General features: G+C 46.5%; 1 protein-coding gene across 7 annotated transcripts in view; it reads left to right on the top strand.

Moving 5' to 3' along the window:
* TTLL3 (tubulin tyrosine ligase like 3) overlaps positions 1 to 20,833 on the top strand; it is a 31,628-nt gene that overhangs the window by 1,380 nt on the left and 9,415 nt on the right. For 3 of the 7 annotated variants that reach the window (XM_081245033.1, XM_081245036.1, XM_081245035.1), the window contains 10 exons: positions 1,162 to 1,330; positions 1,466 to 1,563; positions 2,622 to 2,750; positions 3,814 to 3,928; positions 4,765 to 4,863; positions 5,726 to 5,809; positions 6,095 to 6,290; positions 9,531 to 9,679; positions 12,826 to 13,069; positions 14,080 to 14,515. In XM_081245033.1, the coding sequence (XP_081101159.1) occupies positions 1,162 to 1,330; positions 1,466 to 1,563; positions 2,622 to 2,750; positions 3,814 to 3,928; positions 4,765 to 4,863; positions 5,726 to 5,809; positions 6,095 to 6,290; positions 9,531 to 9,679; positions 12,826 to 13,069; positions 14,080 to 14,515 (1,719 nt within the window). Of the gene's footprint in view, positions 1 to 1,161; positions 1,331 to 1,465; positions 1,564 to 2,621; positions 2,751 to 3,813; positions 4,864 to 5,613; positions 5,810 to 6,094; positions 6,291 to 9,530; positions 9,680 to 12,825; positions 13,070 to 14,079; positions 14,516 to 20,833 lie in introns of those variants that run through there. The other 4 variants (XM_081245034.1, XM_081245037.1, XM_081245038.1 and 1 more) reach the window with 4 other exon arrangements.

Here is a 20,833-nt window from a genome sequence, read left to right as displayed (position 1 = left end):
GGGTCCTTCTCCACGCCTGTCTCCTTGGCCGTGAGTCCAGTCAGTGTGCTGTGCCCCCTCCATGCCCTTTCCAGCCCAGCCTGTTCTCTAACTGCACGCTCCAGAGATCCAACCCCCCACTTGACATCTCCGCCCAGGGAACATCAAAGCATTTCAGACCCATGTCCCAAACCATACTCTTGATTTTCCTGCCCAAACCTGTTCTCCTCCCTACTCTCTGGTCTTCTCCATCTCCCAGTTGTTCAAGCCAGAAATCTGATCTTTCTGTTCCCTCACCCACACATCTAATCCCATCAGCAAAACTAGTCTCTATTTCCAAAACGAATCTCAACTCTGTTGCCTTGTTCCCATCCATCTCCACTGTAAGAACCTGCAGAAACCACAACAGCCTTCTGACTCATCTGCCTGCTTCCATCCTTGTCTCCTCCATCTGCTTTCCGTACGAGCCAGCAAGCCACACTTACAGCCTCCAACTATGTCACTCCCTCCCTTCACTTTATTGCTTCATGCTACTCTTAATATAAAATTCAAGTTCGTTCCAAGGCCTGCAGGACCTTCCACAGTCTACTCCTACCTCTCAGGGCGTCTCCCCCTCATTTTCCACACTCCATTCACCCTGGCTTCCTTCCAGTTCCTCCCAACCTCTCCAGCCTCAAGACCTTTGCACATGCTTTTCTCCCTCTGCCTGAACTGCCATTTGCCCGGCTGTGCACATTTCTGGCTCCTCCTCAGCCTCCCCTGACTGCGTTTCTCTGGGTCCCCATTAAGATCCAGTTTCTCGAGCTCGCCAGCCTGGATGTAAATTCCTGCTCTTTCACTTAACCGCTGTGTGGCCAAGCTACTCAATCTCTCTATGTCTCTGTTTCATAACCAGTTAAGTGGTGATAATAGTATCTATTAAAAATACATATCATTGTTAGTAATGTATATAAGTGATAAACACATAGTAGGTGCTCAATAAATATTAGCAAATAAATATTGTTACTCTTATGATGATTACTATGCAGGTTATTTTTCTATTTATTTATAGCCTGTCTCTTCTACTGGAATATAAAAATTTCCTGAAGGCAGAGACCATAGCTGTCTGGTTCACCATTATATCCCCTGTGGCAGGCACTTAGGCTGTACTTACTGAACAAGCATTCTTCTGTCACCTTGCAGCAGAGGAAGATTTTCATGATCCAAGGCCACTACCCTGTGATCCGGTGCCTTTTGCGCCGGAGGGGCTGGGTAGAGAAGAAGATGGTCCATCACTTGGGTACCACGCTGCCACCACCACACAAGGATCTGGATAGCTCAGTCATGGGTGACAGTGATACCACTGAGGATGGTGAGCAATCCCTCCCTTTCCCGAAACTTCCTGAGTCCCATCCCTTTGGTTCCCACTGTCCCAGGGTTGAGGCTGTGATATGGGCCTGTGGGGTGGGGACAGGGGCCTTACCAGGCCTGGTCTCTGCATCCACAGAGGACGAAGATGAGGATGAAGCATTCTGGCCACCACAGCTGTTCGACTTCGATGATTTACTGGAATTTGATGACCTGCGTGGGACGCATGCTGTGATGGTGAGGGCCCAGTGGGCTGGACAGGGGTCTGCTTCGTTTGAGGGAGAGCACTAGAGTCCAGCTGGGTGACCCCAGACAAGTCCTTTCCTTCTCTGGGCCTCAGTTTCCCTATCTGTGGTAAAAACTGATTGGTTCTCTAAAGCCTAGGTAGGCCAGCGGAGTGGTGAGGGACACAGACAAGGCTGGCCTGGGTTCAGAACTGTTTGCTAGGTTGTTATCAGAAGCCGGCACAACCTCCATGCCTGGTAATTCCCCCTTCCAAATAAAAACCCCATAGTTCATCTTCCCCCGTCCCCAGCAAGGGAAGGCTAGCAGGAAGGGCTAAAACGTTTTGAAAGAGGCTGATATGATGTTGTGGAGGGTTTATGTGCTGAGATGGGGACACTTGGCTTTCAATCTTGGCACCACCACTTACTGAGCTGAGCTAGACCAAACTGCCGTTTTCGTCTGTCAGGCGAGGTGGAGGACTGCCACTTCCATATGGCCCAACCTTGTGAGCCCTTGGACAAGTCCCTGTGCCTCAGTTCCCTCATCTGTGAAATGGGGATAATGGTAGCACCTACCTCATAGGGTCGTGGTGAGGATTAAATGAGTTGACATGGTAAGCTTAGAACAGGCACCTGGCACATGGTGTTACAGGTTATCAATAATCCTACCTCCCAGAGTTGCAGGAAGGACGGAGAGAGGTGGAGCCCACGAGAGAGCCTTTGTCACATGCTGTGTGCCCATCAGCTTGGAGTCACAGTCATGCCACTGAGCAAGTCACTAATGGCCAAGAGCCAGAACAAGGTGTGGCGTTCAGTTGTGGGGCTTAGTCACTGCCTAGGGGCACCTGGCCAAAGGAGCTGCGAGCTCACCTGCTCTCTGCTCACCCAGTGTGTGCCCCGGAGGAAGAGATGTCTTTTCTTAACGTACACAAAGATGGCATGTGGGCTAGAGGCCCCCTTGGTAGCATCCTCTCCTTCCATTCACCCACCTTGCTCATCAGGGCGGGGAGAAGCCTCCTTGGGCCTTGTGCTGCCCACATTAGCCTCCCCTGTCTCCTCCCCTCCCCCCAGTCGCGCATGGTTCGGGATGAGACCCCCTACTTCATCTGGACCACTCGGCGGAATGTGCTGGACTGTCGCTTTCTCTCCAAGGATCAAATGATAAACCACTATGCCCGCGCGGGCTCCTTTACCACAAAGGTGGGTTCTCCAGGGCGCGGGCATGGAAGCTTCTAAGCCCCCTGCCGCCCTTGGGCCGGCAACCCCACTCCCTGTTCCCCTTGTCAGTAAGAGTTTTCAGGAGATGGGGAGGTATATGACTCAGTGGGATTCGGACACGGCTGGGTTCAAATCCAACCCCTGCAGCATGTCTGGTTCACATAGACATGATGCCTAACATAGACTCCAGGATCCAGATGGGATCTGGAGGCAGAACAAACACCATATCCGGTGATCGTGAGCAGGAGGACCCTTCTCTCCAAGCAGAGCATATCTGGCTGATGGATCCATTATATCTTAGCTGGGTTTATTAACAAGTGACTTCACCTCTCTGAGCCTCAGGTCCCTCATCTTTTTTTTTTTTAATTTATTTATTTTTGGCTGCTTTGGGTCTTTGTTGCTGCACGGGGGCTTTCTCTACTTGCGGCGAGCGGGGCCTACTCTTTATTGCGGTGCGCGGGCTTCTTGTTGCGGTGGCTTCTCTCATTGCGGAGCACAGGCTCTAGGCACGCGGGTTCAGTAGTTGTGGCACTCAGGCTCTAGAGCGCAGGCCCGGTAGTCGTGGCTCACGGGCCTAGCTGCTCCGCGGCATGTGGGATCTTCCCGGACCAGGGCTCGAACCCATGTCCCCTGCGTTGGCAGGCGGATTCTTAACCACTGCGCCACCAGGGAAGCCCACGTTCCTCATCTTTAAATGAGAATACCAGTAAGACCTATCTTCTAGGGTTATGGCAAGAATGATAGGCTTTGTAACTGAGACCTGCCAGTATATTATCAGTATGGCCTGGGAGGATTCCTGGAGAAGGCAGGTATTTAAGGGTGTGAAAGAGTGGATAGGAAGGATGTGGGGCATGCTCGGCGCAGGAAGCACGTGGGCAACACGGGGAGGTGGACATGAGCGGGTCAAGCCTAGCAAGTGGGGCAGAGGCTCTGAGCACGTCCGAGCAGGGTCCCCTTGAGCTGTCTGGGTGTGTGCCAAGTGTGGGGGCCCTTGGAGGCCCTCTGGGCCAGTCGCACCCTGCCCCCTCAGCGGCTAACTCCATAGGTGGGTCTATGTCTCAATCTCCGGAATTTGCCGTGGTTTGACGAGGCTGATGCCGACTCCTTCTTCCCGCGCTGCTACCGCCTGGGGGCTGAGGATGACAAAAAGGCCTTCATAGGTAAGGAGATGCCAGCCCCATGGACCCTCAGGCCAAAGGTTGAGAGCTAAAGCCCTGGCTGGTGTTGGAGAGCAAAGGGCCCCTCTCCTCATGCCCTCATCTACCCCAGCAGATATCCTTCTCCATCCCCAATCCTTATCTTTCCCTAATGTGCCTCCCTTAATGAGCCTCCTACCTTGGTCAACCCAGACCTCCAGAAGAGCTGTTGTAGCTTATCTTATTTTCTAGAGCAGGTTCTAAAAGTTGGTCGCTTGATTGAGTTTGGAATCCAGAATAAGTTCCAACTTTGTGTCAGATTCCACTGGTTAGACTGGGTTCCAAATCTAGAAAAGGCTCTAGACTTTGGGATTCTCAGGCAGAATAGGCTCCAACTCCAGCACATGCTCTAAATTGAGGTCAGAATTTGGATCCAGATTAGATGCTAGGTTTAAATGAGTCTCCAAATCTGATATAGATTTTGGGCCAGGGTCTGGTTCTCAGGCTAGATAAATAAATATCAAAAGTGGATCAGGACATTGTAAGTCAACTATACCTCCATTAAAAAATAAAATTTAAAAAAAAATCACCAAAAAAAAAAAAAGTGGATCAGGAACAGAAGAGAGAAATCAGACAGCAGATCCAGGCATGATTCTGAAGGTAGAATATGAGCCAAGTCAAGTGAGGTTCTGGGTCTGGTTCTACAGTTGAAACAGAATCCAGGTTCTAATCCGGGTTCTAGAGTCAGAAACAGTAGTCAGGTTCCGGATCCAAAATGGGGCAGGTCATGATCAGGTTCCAGAACCAGAACAGGCCTGGAGCCTAGAGGCTGAGCAGGGTGTCCCCTGCCCCGGGAACAGAGGACTTCTGGCTGACAGCTGCCCGCAGCGTTCTCAAGCTGGTGGTAAAGTCAGAACGGAAGTCATACTCTATCCAAGCAGAAGAGGAGGAGGCCCCAGGTAAGTACTGTGCTTACCTCCACCCCCCCAGGTGCTTATCCTCCCACCCAGCCACACATGCACCCACCTGTTCATCCACGCATCTGTCTTTGTATTTTTCTCATCCATCTGCCCATCCACCACCCCTTGCTACCAACCCATCCGTACATTTGCCCACCCATCTGTCCACCCTTTGTCCATCCATCTGCCTACGTCCTCACCCACCCGACTCATGCACCTACCCATTCAGCCATCCATTCATCTTCCCCCCGACTGTCGTTCTGTTCATTCACCTCCTCCTCTCAGCTCCTCTCTCCCTCTCCATCTAGCCACTCCGCCGTCTTACCTATCTACCTATCTGTCCTTGTCTCCCCATGCATTTAACTCTTTTCCATCCATCCGTCCACCACCTATGTGTCCTCCGGCCCACCCACTCATCACTTTTCTGTCCCAACCACCTACCCAAGTGTCTTCCTATACATTTTTTAATGACCCACTGCCTCATTCAGCCCTCCCATGGGCCTGGCATGTGGCCAAGCACTCTAGAGAGGACAGACGAAGAGGATGTGGTCCATCCCTGCCCTGTGGGGAGCTCAGGTCTGTGAGGAGAGGAAGCTGTGAAACCGTGTAGTTTCACGTGGTCTGAGGACTCCTTGTGCCTTGTGAAGGGGGACACAGAGAGTCCCTCACTGCCTGCTGGCTCAACCCATTGCTTGCCTTTTCCCTCTCTGGACTTAGCTCCTACCTCACAGCCTCCGTCCTGTAACCCAGGGTCTCCTCAGCCAGGGATTCGAAGAAGTGAGGGGCAGCTCTACTGGGAGGAGGAAAATCCCTGGCTCTTCCAGAGGCCAACTGTCCAGCTGCTGTCTCTTGGGTGTGTCAGGTGCAAAGAAGACTGTCATGTGTCAGGAGCAGGGGCACAAGGGCCGCAGGTGTGTCAGAACGCCCAAGCGTGGAGAGGCTGCAGGTGTGTACTGGGTTATACGTGCTGAGATGCTTCAGGGACATTTAGGGTGGAGCCTCAAATGAGTGATAGGTCCTGGGACACTGGGGCCCAAGGGTGAGCACTGGGGCCGCAGGTGAATTTAGAGCAAAAGCCCCAGGTGACTGATAGGTCCCAGGGCAGTAGGGGATGCAGGTGTGTGCTGGGCCTCAGGTGTATTTAGGGTGAAGTCTCAGGTAAGTGACAGGCCTTGGGGCAATGGGGGCCATGGCATATGGGATAGTGACAGCCCCCTCCCCGTCTCTACAGGAGACAAGCAGCCCAAGAAACAAGAGAAAAAGCCGGTGACGGTGTCCCCAGAGTTTGTGGATGAGGCTCTGTGCGCCTGCAAGGAGCACCTTAACAACATGGCCCACGTGGACATTGACAAGGACATGGAGGCTCCGCTCTACCTGAGCCCTGAGGCCTGGTCCCTCTTCCTCCAGCGCTACTATCAAGTGGTCCAGTGAGTACCTCTGCAGCCCTGGCCATGGGGCATGGCAGGTGCTCCTTGCTCTCGGGCAGCTTCCGTGTTCTGAGCTGATGCTCAGGGACAGACCCTCTCTGTCGAGTGCTGCCCCCATCTCTCTCCAAGCCTCCCCGTTTCGTTCACCCTACTATTCTCCTTCTTCAGAACCCTCAAGAGCTCCCACTGCCTCCATAATAGGGTCCAAACCACTCTTCCCAGATGTTGACATAGTGACTAAGATCACAGCTGTGCTCTCAGGTAGACCTGAGTCTGCCTTTGCCGCTTCCAAGCTCCGTGACCTTGGGAACGTCACTAATCTTTGAGCTTTGCTTTTCTCAAATGTAAAATTGGTTTAAAAATAATGTCTGCCTGAAAGGTAGGCTTAGACAGGATAATTTGTATGACGTTCTCAGCACTGACTCATAGTATTCACTCACAAAGTAAGACTCTATTAAGTCATTTAGATTTTATCCTGCAGGCCAACGTTTCCCAAAGTGTATTACACAGGATGCCAGTACTACAGGCTGTAAATAGAGTTTATGAAAAAAGGGCTTTTGTGGTCCATCACATTTGGAAAACATTGGGTCAAACAGAGTTAGTTAAAATAGGTTTCCGTGATGCAGGACTTTTCAGAACCTATTGGTGGTATAAACCTCCAAGAGAGACAGAGTGTGCAAGTACATCCTGTACTTACGTGACCCCAGCCCCCCGCCCCAAGCATCCTGAGCGGTTGCATTTGCAGAACACACTCCGGGAAAAGGTTCTTGAGCAGAGCAAAAGAGTATTGAGATGGACCTGGAGCTGTTGTAGAGAGACTCCGTTCAACAGAGTGTGTGGGAGAGACTGGACGGAGGAGGGCCCTGAAGGCAGGAGCGCACTCAGCATTTACCAAGCCCCTCCTATGTGCCAGGAGTTGTACCAGGCTCCAGAAATGAAACGAAGTCCCTGCCCTCAGGGGCACACAGCAGTAAGCTGGGGGGAGTGCCAAGGGCCTCAGCTGGCATGACGTTAGAATAGAAAGGAACAGACAGATTTAATGATTGTTAGGGGAGACTGAAGAACTAATAAATGAACTTTGGACGAATGACTTACCAAGCACACCCACATCATTGATGAATAATTCATTTGTATCTTTTTTTAAACATTGGGAAACAACAACTAGGTGACGCCATACTTTCCCCTCACCTGCCAGAAAACATGAAGCCACCCTTCTTTTTTTTTTTTTTTTTTTTTTTTTTTTTTTTTTTTTTTAAACTCTTTATTGAATTTGTTACAATATTGCTTCTGTTTTTTGTTTGTTTCTTTCTTTCTTTGTTTTGCGGTATGCGGGCCTCTCACTGTTGTGGCCTCTCCCGTTGCGGGGCACAGGCTCCAGACGCGCAGACTCAGCGGCCATGGCTCACGGGCCCAGCCGCTCCGCAGCATGTGGGATCCTCCCGGACCGGGGCACGAACCCGTGTCCCCTGCATCGGCAGGCAGACTCTCAACCACTGCACCACCTGGGAAGCCCCAGCCACCCTTCTTAAATTAAGAATTATCAGGACTGAGTTAGAACAGTAGGTGGAGAGAATGTCAGCCCTCTGCATTTCTGGATGTGAGGCAAGTTGGGGGCTGGAGGAACCTCTCAAAAGTCAGGATTACATAAAATATTACATCATATAACATTGCCTTGAATTGTTCAGTACAGATCATTAGCTTTTATTAATTTATTCAGTATTTACCGCTGCTTCTCAACTTTTTAAAAAACAAATCCATGACGCACCAGCCAGGCTTTTTTTTTTTTTCTCCCGCTCCCCTCACCAACCAGGCTTTTATCAAGGTTCACTTTCCACAGAAACACTGGTTTTTTTTTTTTGCTAAATATAAAATCACATTGTCATGTTGAATACACTTTTTCAAGTTGCACGTACCCCTGCCACGACCATGTGACGCTCTCCCGGGCCAAATCACAGATTTGCTCAGCAGATTCTTCATGCCATGGCCACAGAAAAGTTTCCAGCAAACCTTGTGGAAATAGAAGAGCCAGGACTTACGTGTGAATAAGAGGCCTTGCCAAGCCCCCTCCATCTAACTGTCCCTGTTCCTGGCACTGCCCAGCTGCTGCTGCTGCTCCTGCCTTAGCAACAGAGATAAGTTCTCCGTGGCTGGAGACATTCAAGAGGCTAAGATGTTAAAGACACGTTACCATCTAGTGGAGGCTTCCTTCGTATTCATTCAGAAGAAAACAAATGGGAGAGTTCGGATGAGGCTACCATCTGGGGTATTTTGTGACTTGGTTTAGCTTAGGACATGTTGTGTCCTGTAGGGAACAGGTCCCTCTTTGTCCATGAACCCTTGTCAGTACGGCCCAGTTGCTGAGGCCAGCTCCCGCCAGAGGACTTACTTATCCAACCAGTCATTCAGTTAACAAACTTTCAGGGAGCACCTATTAAGTGCCGGGTACTGCCTGGGGTTGGGACTACAACAGAGAATAACAACTACAAAAAATGTTCCTGCTCTCATAAAGCTTACATTCCAGTGAGCGGAGACAGGCAATAGCCAAATCAGTCTGGGTGTCAGGTGGTAAGTGAAGGGAAGAGAAATAAATCAAGGAGATGTGTGATACAGATGTGCTAGAAAAGAATTAGACTAGGGAGGCGCCCACCTATCCACCAGTGTTAGGTTCTGATTAGGAAGGGAATGAACCCCCAAAAGCCCCTGTGGATGGAAGAATCAGGAAGAGTGGAGTTTGCATCCTCCCACTTAACTCAGTGTGTGGCCTTGGGCAGATCCCTCAACTCTCCGACCTTCAGTTTATACTTCTCTAAAATGGGACCAGTAACATCTCCCTGGAGATGGATTAGTGATAATATAGGTAAAGCCCTTGGCACAGTGCCTGGCACATAGTGGTGCCTCCTCATTTGATGCTGGTATGATTCAATTCTATCAAAGGCAGTTTTAATGTGATAGAAAGGGAGGTGGCAGAAGGGGGAGTGTTGGAGTGAGGGCGGTGCAGTAGGTCGAATGTCTCCGTCCTCTCCCATCCCAGCAGTCTGGGGCAGTGCCCTGGGCAGGGTGGGTTTGGGGGGCAGCCTGAGCGTGGGGCTGGAGGTTTGGGAGAGACCTATCTGGATCTCTAGGGGAAGGGCGTGACCAAAGCTGGTTGGACCATGGCCAGGGAGCTTTTGTCTCCCCTTGCCTTGTTCACCAGGATGCCCCCAGGCCCAGCGCTGCCCAAGTCCCATCGTCTCCCCACAGCGAGGGGGCGGAACTCAGGTACCTCGACACTCAGGTCCAACGCTGTGAGGACATCCTGCAGCAGCTGCGGGCCGTGGTGCCCCAGATGGACATGGAAGGAGATCGCAACATCTGGATCGTGAAGCCTGGAGCCAAGTCCCGTGGACGAGGTGGGGGTCAGCCCCTGCTTCCTGTACCGGCACCCTACACCCTCCCCAGCTAGAGGCCAGGGAAGTTAAATAGTACAGGTTCTGTTGGAGCCAGACTACCTAGGTTCGAATCCCAGCTCTGCTACTTACATGCTGTGTGACCTTGAGCAAGTTACATCACTTCTCTGAACCTCAGTTCCCTCATCGGTTGAGGATTAAACGAGGTAGTGCGTCTACCACTCGGCATGGTGCCCGGCACAGTAGCCACCCCATCCATGTTGGCTGCTGTGCTGATGATGCCAGCCCCTCCTCTCCTGCCCTGAGGGTTTAGGTTAATGCTTTAGGCAGGTCTGGTGATACTCACGTGCAGTTGCTTGTCATCGAAGGGCTCTCATATTTGACCAGTGCATCCTTGGGAGGGTATAATACAGGGGTCAGGGGTATGGATGCTGGGAGCAAGACTTCCTGGATTCAAACCCCAGCTCTGCCTCCTAATATCCACAAGACCTGGGGCAGGTTAGTTAACCTCTTCCGTGCCTCATTTTCATCATTGTTCAAATGAAACCAATAATGCCTACCTGAGAGGATTACATGAGAATCATGTATGGAAAGTGCTTAGATCCTGCGCTTTTACAGAGTACCTGCTCTGTCATAACAGCTGTTATTCTTAGCTGTTATTCTGACTGCTCAGCATGAATGGAATTTGAACAGGGCAGCCAGCAAGCTGGGGTGGTGCATTAGCCCAGCCTTGAAAAGATGGTCACGGACTTCCAAGATGTAAAAGCCAGACTTGTGGCAGCAGATCACTCCATGTCCTGCCTGTCCTTGGGTGAGTTTGATCACGTCCAGGTGAAGCTGTCGCAGCTTCACACACTATGGGACACTCCTGTTGGGATGTCTTTTCAAAACCAGCATCATAGTCTTTTCTTTTTCTACCTTGGAAATAGTTTTGTTGGTTTTTTCCAAGTATGAAAATACGTTATTGTTATTTTTTAAAAAAAGATCAGAGAGTACAGAGAAGTGGAAGGAACCAAAGACACCCTTGATTTCACTGAGATAACTACAGTTCACCTTGCGATGTGTTTCTTTCTGTACTTTCTTCTAGGCATCTGGAGAGTGTGTGCATGTTTCACTTTATTTTAAATAAGAGCATACTATTTGGTAGCTTCCTTTTTTCATTTATTATATCTTTCCATATCAGTGAGTATTACTCATTTATTTTTTTGCACCTTTCTTTTTTCTTAACAGTAGATCTTGGAGATCACTCCATTTTAGTACATCTAGATCTGCTTTTCTTCCCCGCCTGTTTTTAGCTGATTATTATAGACACTTTTCAAACATACACAGAAGCAGAGAGAATAATACAGTGAATCCCAAAGTATTTCAACATTTTCTCTCCATTTTTAGAAAAACTTAATTGAAATATGTATACAGTATACTTCACTGAAAAGGGTACGCATTGTGAATATACAACTCAGTGAATTGTCACGCAGTGAGCACACTCGTGGAAGCAGCACCCAGATCCTGAAATACAACACTACCTGCACTCTAGAGAGCCCCCTCCCGTGCCATCTCCAGGTCTCTACCTCCCCACAACGGGAACCCCTATTCTGACTTATAACACCATAGACGAGTGTTGCCTGTTTTTGAATTTTATATAGAAGTACAGTATGTGCTTTCTTACCTCATTCTGTTTTACAGCTGCATAGTCTAATCTTGTTTAGATGTACTCTCACGGTCTTACCTAATCCTTTTCTGATGGATATTTAGGTGGCCACCATTTTTTTTTTCCTGTTTGTTTGATTATTGATTGATGAATTGCTATTACAAGCAGCACTGTGATGTGAATATCCTGTGCAGACATCTTAGTAGCCTTTCCATTTATTTCCTTAGGATAAATTCCTAAAAGTGAAATTGCTGGGTCAGAGGTCATGAACAGCCTCAATCTTTGGCTATACAGGCGTCATGTTATTGGGAATCTTAGTGATCATTCTGGCCATTTGAGAAAGGATCTGGCTTGGGAACCCAGCACAAGTTATTCTGTGCCATTGGCGGGCAATCAGACTGTTTGAGGGGCCAAACAATGAAGAAATGACATTGATTTGTGTGTTTGTTTGCCTTGTGATTCTTACTGTAGACCCTTGAACAACGTGGGTTTGAACTGCGTGGGTCCACATATATGCGGATTTCTTTCGCTGTATACATACTTCAGTACTACATGATCTGTTGTTGGTTGAATCCATGGATGCAGAACCACGGATACAGGGGGCCTACTGTAAAGTTATATGAGAATTTTTGACTGCTCGGAGGGTTGGCGCTCCTAATCCCCGTGTTCTAGGGTCAACTGTATATATCAGCGTTAAAATAATGCCTTATTAGCACAAGATACTTAACTTCACTCGTTATAAAACAGATAAAATATCATTCTACCTAAGAGAAGGGCAAAAATAAATCATCAGCAGTGTTGATAGAATGTGGGCAAACACACACATCTCATACACTCTTACTGGGAGTGCAGATTGGTAGAACATTTTTGGTCTATAAAGTGAAAAAATGCACATACCCTTTGAGCCAGCAAATCTATAGCTAGAGATGTTTTCCACAGGTAACTAGTAGTAATGATACGAGTTAACATTTACTGAATGCTCACCAAGTGCCAAGCAGTGTTCCAATTCCTTAGCATGTTTAAGTGCATAGAACCCTATGAAACTGAGGCACACACAACTCTTCCATAACCTGGGAGCCTATCCATAGGACCTGGAAGCAGCACTTGGCTGCCTCTGGGGAAGGAGATGTATTTTTTTAAATTGTATACCCTTTTGTACTGCCTACTTTTCACTTCTGTTGTTTTATATTCCATTAGTTATTGTGAAAAACTAATCAAAGTCATTTATGCACATGGCTTTTAAAAAAGCCCAATACTGTTTGAATTGTTATCCATGCATATATTCCTTTTCATCAAGTAAAACTGGTTAATTTTTTTTAAAACTTTAAATCCTTAGCAGATTCTCAGCTTTCCCAAAGGGAGCAGGGAGAAGGACAGGCTTATCCACTTGGGCCTATCAGTCCTTTGGGGATGAGAGCTTATGATGAGCTGTCCATGGTTCCCTGACCCTTCTCCCAGCCCAAGCCTGGCCTGATCCCTGACCACCCTGTTTCCCCCGAAGGCATCGTGTGCATGGACCACCTGGAGGAGATGCTGAAGCTGGTGGACGGCAATCCCATAATGATGAAGGATGGCAAGTGGGTGGTGCAGAAGTATATTGAGCAGCCCCTGCTCATCTTTGGCACCAAGTTTGATCTGAGACAGTGGTTCCTGGTGACCGACTGGAACCCACTTACTGTGTGGTTCTACCGCGACAGCTACATCCGCTTCTCTACACAGCCCTTCTCCTTGAAGAACCTGGACAAGTGAGTCTCCCCCAGAACCCTCACTCCCATGAGCTCCCAGTCTAGCTGGGGAGCTGGCAAGGAGCAGCGATTCCAGGGCAATGCGGGGCTCCAAACACACTCTGCAGGCAGGCAGGCCTCTGTCCATCCAACCACCTGTGTGTACCCTGTGCCGTTCATTGTTCTAGGCACGTGGGACACAACAGTGAACAAAACGAGCCCAGCCCTCAAGAGTTCATATTCCAGCAGGGAGAAACAGACAAGCCATGAACATAATCAGTAAAGTCATCTAATGGGTTAAAAGTGATACGTGTTATGGAAGAAAGGATGTAGAGCGCGGTAAAGGGGGATCAGGAGAAATGCGAGAGGAGAGAGGCAGGTTGCAGCTTTCATTTCGGGGGAGAGGAAGCCTGTTGAGCCCTCGGTTCAAATTCCGTCTCTGAAGCTTCCAAGCTCTGTGACTTGGGTCAGGTGAAAACCTATCAGTATTTAAGCTTCCGTTGCCACATCTGAAGAACGGAGGCAGTAATATGGAGCTCATAGCTGTCGGCTACTGAATGCTCTGTATGTGACGATTGCTGAGTACTTCATGTATGTTATCTCAGTCCTCCATGAAAACCCGGTCAAGTGGGTACTGTTACTTACCCCCATTTTACCGATGTTGAAAGGAGCCCATGGGTTAAATGACTTATGTAAGGTCTTACCAGTCAGCGATGAAGATAGAACTTGAACACGTGTCTTGATGACCACGGGGCCCGTACTCTTAACCACCTCCTTACCTTCCAGGCACTGGGAGGGTTAACTGACACTGTCACAAAGTACTTAACACTGTGGCCCCTGTAGTTAGTGCCCTCAGAGAGGTCCTGAGTGAAGACTGGTAGTGGCCCTAGAAGAATGTGATGAGGCCTTTGTCACCTCAAGCTGAACGGTCCAGAGTGCGCCGGGCTGGTTCCGGGGTTTGCCTGCCCTCCCCACGTTTGGGTGGGAGGGGCACAGGGAGCCAGCCCTCAGCTTTCTGCTCTCTGTCCCAGCTCTGTGCACCTGTGCAACAACTCCATCCAGAAGCACCTGGAGAATTCGTGCCACCGACACCCACTGCTGCCCTCAGACAACATGTGGTCAAGCCAGAAGTTCCAGGCTCACCTGCGGGAGATGGGGGCCCCGAACGCCTGGTCCACCATCATCGTGCCTGGCATGAAGGCTGCGGTGATCCACGCCCTGCAGACCTCCCAGGACACCGTGCAGTGTCGGAAGGCCAGCTTCGAGCTCTATGGCGCTGACTTTGTGTTCGGTGAGGACTTCCAGCCCTGGCTGATCGAGATCAACGCCAGCCCCACCATGGCACCCTCCACGGCTGTCACTGCCCAGCTCTGTGCTGGCGTACAGGCCGACACCCTGCGCGTGGTCATCGACCGACGGCTGGACCACAGCTGTGACACGGGGGCCTTCGAGCTCATCTACAAACAGGTGAGGTGGCCAGGCCCAGGCAGCACCCAGGGAGGCCTTCCCATAGTGGAGCTCAGGGCTTTGCGGTCACATAAACCCAGCTCAAGTCCTGGTCCTGCCACAGTGACTGGGTATAGCCACTTCACCCCCTTGAGCCTCCATTTCCCCATCTGTTGGATGGACATGCTATAACCATCTTTCTCCTGGGGTTTGGGAGATGAAATGAGTTAACGTGTGGATGATATTTCTAGAGAGGCCAGTAGCATAGTGTTAAAAGCATGGACTCTGAAACCTCCCTGGGTTCAAATCCTGGCTCAAATTCCTAACCTCTAGGGGTCTCAGTTTCCTTATTTGTAGAGCGGGAATGAAAATGGTACCTACGTCATAAGATTGTGAAAATTAAATGAGCTGATACAGGTAAAGCACTTTAGAGGTGCCTGGCACATAGTAAATGCTGCAGAGGTTTTAGCTATTGTTAGTACCTAGTAAGGTTGTTAGGTGTTTTATGATAAATGCCATCACTTTAGAGTGCCTCACATGTAGTAAGAGTCAATTTGTGGAGGCTGCTATTATTATTGTTATGTTATTGTTGTTGTTGTTGTTATTTATTTTACCTTGTTCCAAAAAGAGATTTGAGTCCACTTATTGAAATAAGATTTTTAGGGCTTCCCTGGTGGCGCAGTGGTTGAGAGTCCGCCTGCCGATGCAGGGGACACGGGTTCGTGCCCTGGTCCGGGAAGATCCCACATGCCGCGGAGCGGCTGGGCCTGTGAGCCATGGCCGCTGAGCCTGCGCGTCTGGAGCCTGTGCTCCGCAACGGGAGAGGCCCGCGTACCGCAAAAAAAAAAAAAAAGATTTTTAAAAGTCAGAAAACTGACTTCAAGGTTTTCTGAACGTTGCAAGTAATTTCCTGTGGTTATTAAATTAAGTATCCTAATCCTTCTCATTAGGATTAGGCTTCCATCAAAGTTTGGCCACAGGGAGAGAATGTGCTGATCGTATAACCCAAGTGTCCTGGTCTTTGTCAGTTACTGATTGTATCTTAAATTAATATATTGGCATTTTGGCTTCAAAAAATGTAAATGAGGAAACATAAGGGCAGGAAAATAAGATGAAGCAAAGGGGAAGGGAAAGTCTTAACTTAGTGGTTCCCAAATGCTGATCACAGGCCAGAATCTCCTGGAAAGTTTTCCAAAGGTACCATTGTCAGGAAGCCCCACCCCCAGAGGTTGACCCGAAATGACTGGTTTAGGGACTATGCATCTGCACTTTTCAAATATCCTACTTATTCCCAGAATCTCTTACAGCCAAGTCTTTTTGTTTTGGTTTTGTAAACCAGCATGTAATCAAGATTCACACTTTGCATTGGTTGTTTTGTCTCTTTCATTTCCTTTCTTTGCTTTTTTTTTTTTTTTTTTTTTTAAATAGATACTCCCACTCAGAAAGGAGAGGCAGGGTGGGAAGTACATAGGAATCATTAGTCCATAGCAATTGTGAAATCCACCCTAGCACTTAATTCTCCTTTTGCTCTTAGGATCCATTATTACTTTCTAGGAGTTCCCTGTGTCTCTTGCTTCCATTCATTGGGAAGTCAGTGCAGCCTTGAGTCATCCTCCCTCTTCTGTGATCATGCTCGGTAGTTCTTAGTCTGTTACCAGCTCAAAGAATTTTGGGGGTACAGAAGCCTCTTTCATTTCATATTGCATCTGTCCCTTTCAGTCCAAGTTGATATTTTTAAAAGCCTTGTGGGTTTCTTGTATATCAATTTATAACCCATTTTATTACACAAAGGCCATGTCCACAGATCTTAGAGATAAACTCTTCTCTCTTCCATGAGGCTGATGTAGGACAACAGCCCTCAAAATTATAGAAGCCCTGCTGTTAACAGAGAGGGCCTGCACCCCTGTCTTTTAACTCAGAATGTGTTAAAGACTTAATCATAAGACCTACAGTTATACACTTGGGATGCTGAAAAGACCTGGAGCTGCTTTAAAGGACCTATTAGGCATGGCTTAGATTTCTCTGAAGTTTTTTTTGTTTTGTTTGTTTTTAGATATCATTGACATACAACATGGTTAGTTTCAGATGTACAACATAACATTTGTATATATTGTGAAATGATCACCACAGTAAGTCTAGTTAACATCTATCACCACACTTACAAATTTTTTTTCCTTGCCTTTACTTTCTCAGCAACTTTCAAGTATACAATACAGCATTATTAACTATAGTCACCATTCTGTACCTTACATGACTTATTTATTTTGTAACTGAAAGTTTGTAACTTTTTATCCCCTTCACCCACTTTGCCTACCCACCAACTATCTGTTCTCTGTATCAGTGAGTTCAATTTGTTTTTTTTTTTTTTTTTTTTTTGCGTTACATGGGCCTCTCACTGTTGTGGCCTCTCCCGTTGCGGAGCACAGGCTCCGGACGCACAGGCTCAACAGCCATGGCTCACGGGCCCAGCTGCTCCGCGGCATGTGGGATCCTCCCAGACCGGGGCACGAACCCGTGTCCCCTGCATCGGCAGGCGGACTCTCAACCACTGCGCCACCAGGGAAGCCCTTCAATTTGTTTTTGATTTTAGATTCCACATATAATTGAAATTATATGGTGTTTGTCTTTCTCTGTCTGACTTATTTCACTTAGCATAATGCTCTCAAGGTCTATCCACATTGCCACAAATGGCAAGATTTTCTTCTTTTTATTTATTTATTTATTTTTGGCCACACCATGCTGCGTGTGGGGATCTTAGTTCCCCGACCAGGGATCGAACCCATGCCCCCTTGCAGTGGTAGCGCAGAGCCTTAAACCACTGGACCGCCAAGGAAGTCCTGCAATTTTCTTCTTTTTAATGGCTGAGTAATACTCCATTGTGTGTGTGTGTGTGTGTGTGTATATATATATATATATATATATATATATGTATGTATATATATATATATATATATATATATACCACATTTTCTTTGTCTACTCATCCATGAGTGGATGCTTAGGTTGCTTCCATGTGTTGGTTATTGTAAATAATGCTGCCATGAACATGGGCTTGCAGATATCTTTTCAAGTTAGCGTTTTCATTTCCTTCAGATAAATACCCAGAACTGCAATTGCTGGATCATATGGTAGTTTTATGTTTAACTTTTCGAGAACTCTCCATACTGTTTTCCATAGTGCCTGTAGCGATTTACATTCCCACCAACCATGCACAAGGGTTCCCTTTTCTTTACATCCTCGCCAACACTTATAATTTTTTGTCTTTCGGATGATAGCCATTCTAACAGGTGTAAGATGATATCTCACTGTGGCTTTGATTTGCATTTCCCTGATGATTAGTGATGTTGAGCACCTTTTCATGTACCTGTTGCCCATCTGTATGTCTTCTTTTGAAAAATGTCTATTCAGATCCTCTGCCCATTTTCTAATCAGATTGTCTTCATATATTTTGGGGACTTCCCTTGTGGTCCAGTGGTTAAGACTCCGTGCTTCCACTGCAGGGGGCGTGGGTTAGATGCCTGGTTGGGGAACTAAGATCCCGCAAGATTCTGTCTGTATGTTTGGATATAAACCTCTTACAAATGATTTACAAACATTTTCTCCCGTTTGGTAGGTTGTCTGTTTTTTTTTATTTAATATTATTTATTTTTTTATATAGCAGATTCTTATTAGTTATCCATTTTATACATATTAGTGTATACATGTCAATCCCAATCTCCCAGTTCATCCCACCACCACCACGCCCCTGCCACTGCTTCCCCCGCTTGGTGTCCATACGTTTGTTCTCTACATCTCCGTCTCAATTTCTGCCCTGCAAACCAGTTCATCTGTACCATTTTTCTAGGTTCCACATATATGCTTTAATATACGATATTTGTTTTTCTCTTTCTGACTTACTTCACTCTGTATGACAGTCTCTGGATCCATCCACGTCTCTACAAATGACCCAATTTCATTCCTTTTTATGGCTGAGTAATATTCCATTGTATATATGTACCACATCTTTGTTTTCCATTCGTCTGTCGATGGGCATTTAGGTTGCTTCCATAACCTGGCTGTTGTAAATAGTGCTGCAATGAACATTGGGGCGCATGTGCCTTTTCGAATTATGGTTTTCTCTGGGTATATGCCCAGTAGTGGGATTGCTGGGTCATATGGTAACTCTATTTTTAGTTTTTTAAGGAACCTCCATACTGTTCTCCATAGTGGCTGTATCAATTAACATTCCCACCAACGGTGCAAGAAGGTTCCCTTTTCTCCACACCCTCTCCAGCGTTTGTCGTTTATAGATTTTCTGATGATGCCCATTCTAACTGATGTGAGGTGATACACCTCACTGTAGCTTTGATTTGCATTTCTCTAATAGTTAGTGATGTTGAGCAGCTTTTCACATGCTTCTTGGCCATCTGTATGTCTTCTTTAGAGAAATGTCTATTTAGGTCTTCTGCCCATTTTTTGATTGGGTTGTTCGTTTTTTTAATATTGAGCTGCATGAGTTGTTTATATATTTTGGAGATTAATCCTTTGTCCGTTGATTTGTTTGCAAATATTTTCTCCCATTCTGAGGGTTGTCTTTTCATCTTGTTTGTAGTTTCCTTTGCTTTGCAAAAGCTTTGAAGTTTCATTAGGTCCCATTTGTTTAATTGTGCTTTTATTTCCATTACTCTAGGAGGTGGATCAAAAAAGATCTTGCTGTGATTTATGTCAAAGAGTGTTCTTCCTATGTTTTCCTCTGAGAGTTTTAGAGTGTCCAGTCTTACATTTAGGTCTCTAATCCATTTTGAGTTTATTTTTATGTATGGTGTTAGGGAGTGTTCTAATTTCATTCTTTTACATGTAGCTGTCCACTTTTCCCAGCACCACTTATTGAAGAGACTGTCTTTTCTCCATTGTATATCCTTGCCTCCTTTGTCATAGATTAGTTGACCATAGGTGCGTGGGTTTATCTCTGGGCTTTCTATCCTGTTCCATTGATCTATATTTCTGTTTTTGTGCCAGTACCGTATTGTCTTGATTACTGTAGCTATGTAGTGAAGTCTGAAGTCAGGGAGTCTGATTCCTCCAGCTCTGTTTTTTTCCCTCAAGACTGCTTTGGCTATTTGGGGTCTTTTGTGTTTCCATACAAATTTTAAGATTTTTTGTTCTAGTTTGGTAAAAAATGCCATTGGTAATTTGATAGAGATTGAATTAAATCTGTAGATTGCTTTGGGTAGTATAGTCATTTTCACAATATTGATTCTTCCAATTCAAGAACATGGTATATCTCTCCATCTGTTTGTATCATATTTAATTTCTTTCATCAGTGTCTTATAGTTTTCTGCATACAGGTCTTTTGTCTCCCTAGGTAGGTTTATTCCTAGGTAATTTATTCTTTTTGTTGCAGTGGTAAATGGGAGTGTTTCCTTAACTTCTCTTTCAGATTTTTCATCATTAGTGAATAGGAATGCAAGAGATTTCTGTGCATTAATTTTGTATCCTGCAACTTTACCAAAATCATTGATTAGCTCTAGTAGTTTTCTGGTGGCATCTTTAGGATTCTCTATGTATAGTATCATGTCATCTGCAAACAGTGACAGTTTTACTTCTTCTTTTCCAATTTGTATTCCTTTTATTTCTTTTTCTTCGCTGATTGCTCTGGTTAGGACTTCCAAAAGTATGTTGAATAATAGTGGCGAGAGCGGGCATCCTTGTCTTGTTCCTGATCTTAGAGGAAATGTTTTCAGTTTTTCACCATTGAGAATGATGTTTTCTGTGGGTTTGTTGTATATGGCCTTTATTATGTTGATGCAGTTTCCCTCTTTGCCCACTTTCTGGAGAGTTTTTATTATAAATGAGTGTTGAATTTTGTCAAAAGCTTTTTCTGCATCTATTGAGATGATCATATAGTTTTTCTTCTTCAATTTGTTAATATGATGGTGTATCACATTGATTGATCTGCATATATTGAAGAATCCTTGTGTCCCTGGGATAAATCCCACTTGATCGTGGTGTATGATCCTTTTAATGTGTTGTTGGATTCTGTTTGCTAGTATTTTGTTGAGGATTTTTGCATCTATATTCATCAGTGATAGTGGTCTGTAATTTTCTTTTTTTGTAATATCTTTGTCTAGTTTTGATATCAGGGTGATGGTGGCCTCATAGAATGAGTTTGGGAGTGATCCTTCCTCTGCAATTTTTTGGAAGAGTTTGAGAAGGATGGGTGTTAGGTCTTCTCTAAATGTTTGATAGAATCCACCTGTGAAGCCATCTGGTCCTGGACTTTTGTTTGTTGGAAGATTTTTAATCAGTTTCAAAGTACTTACTTGTGATTGGTTTGGTCATATTTTCTGTTTCCTCCTG

The sequence above is a fragment of the Mesoplodon bidens genome (assembly GCF_964165515.1).
Source record: "Mesoplodon bidens genome assembly, chromosome: 10".
Lineage (NCBI taxonomy): Eukaryota > Metazoa > Chordata > Mammalia > Artiodactyla > Ziphiidae > Mesoplodon > Mesoplodon bidens.
This window is presented reverse-complemented; position numbering and strand designations above follow the sequence as displayed.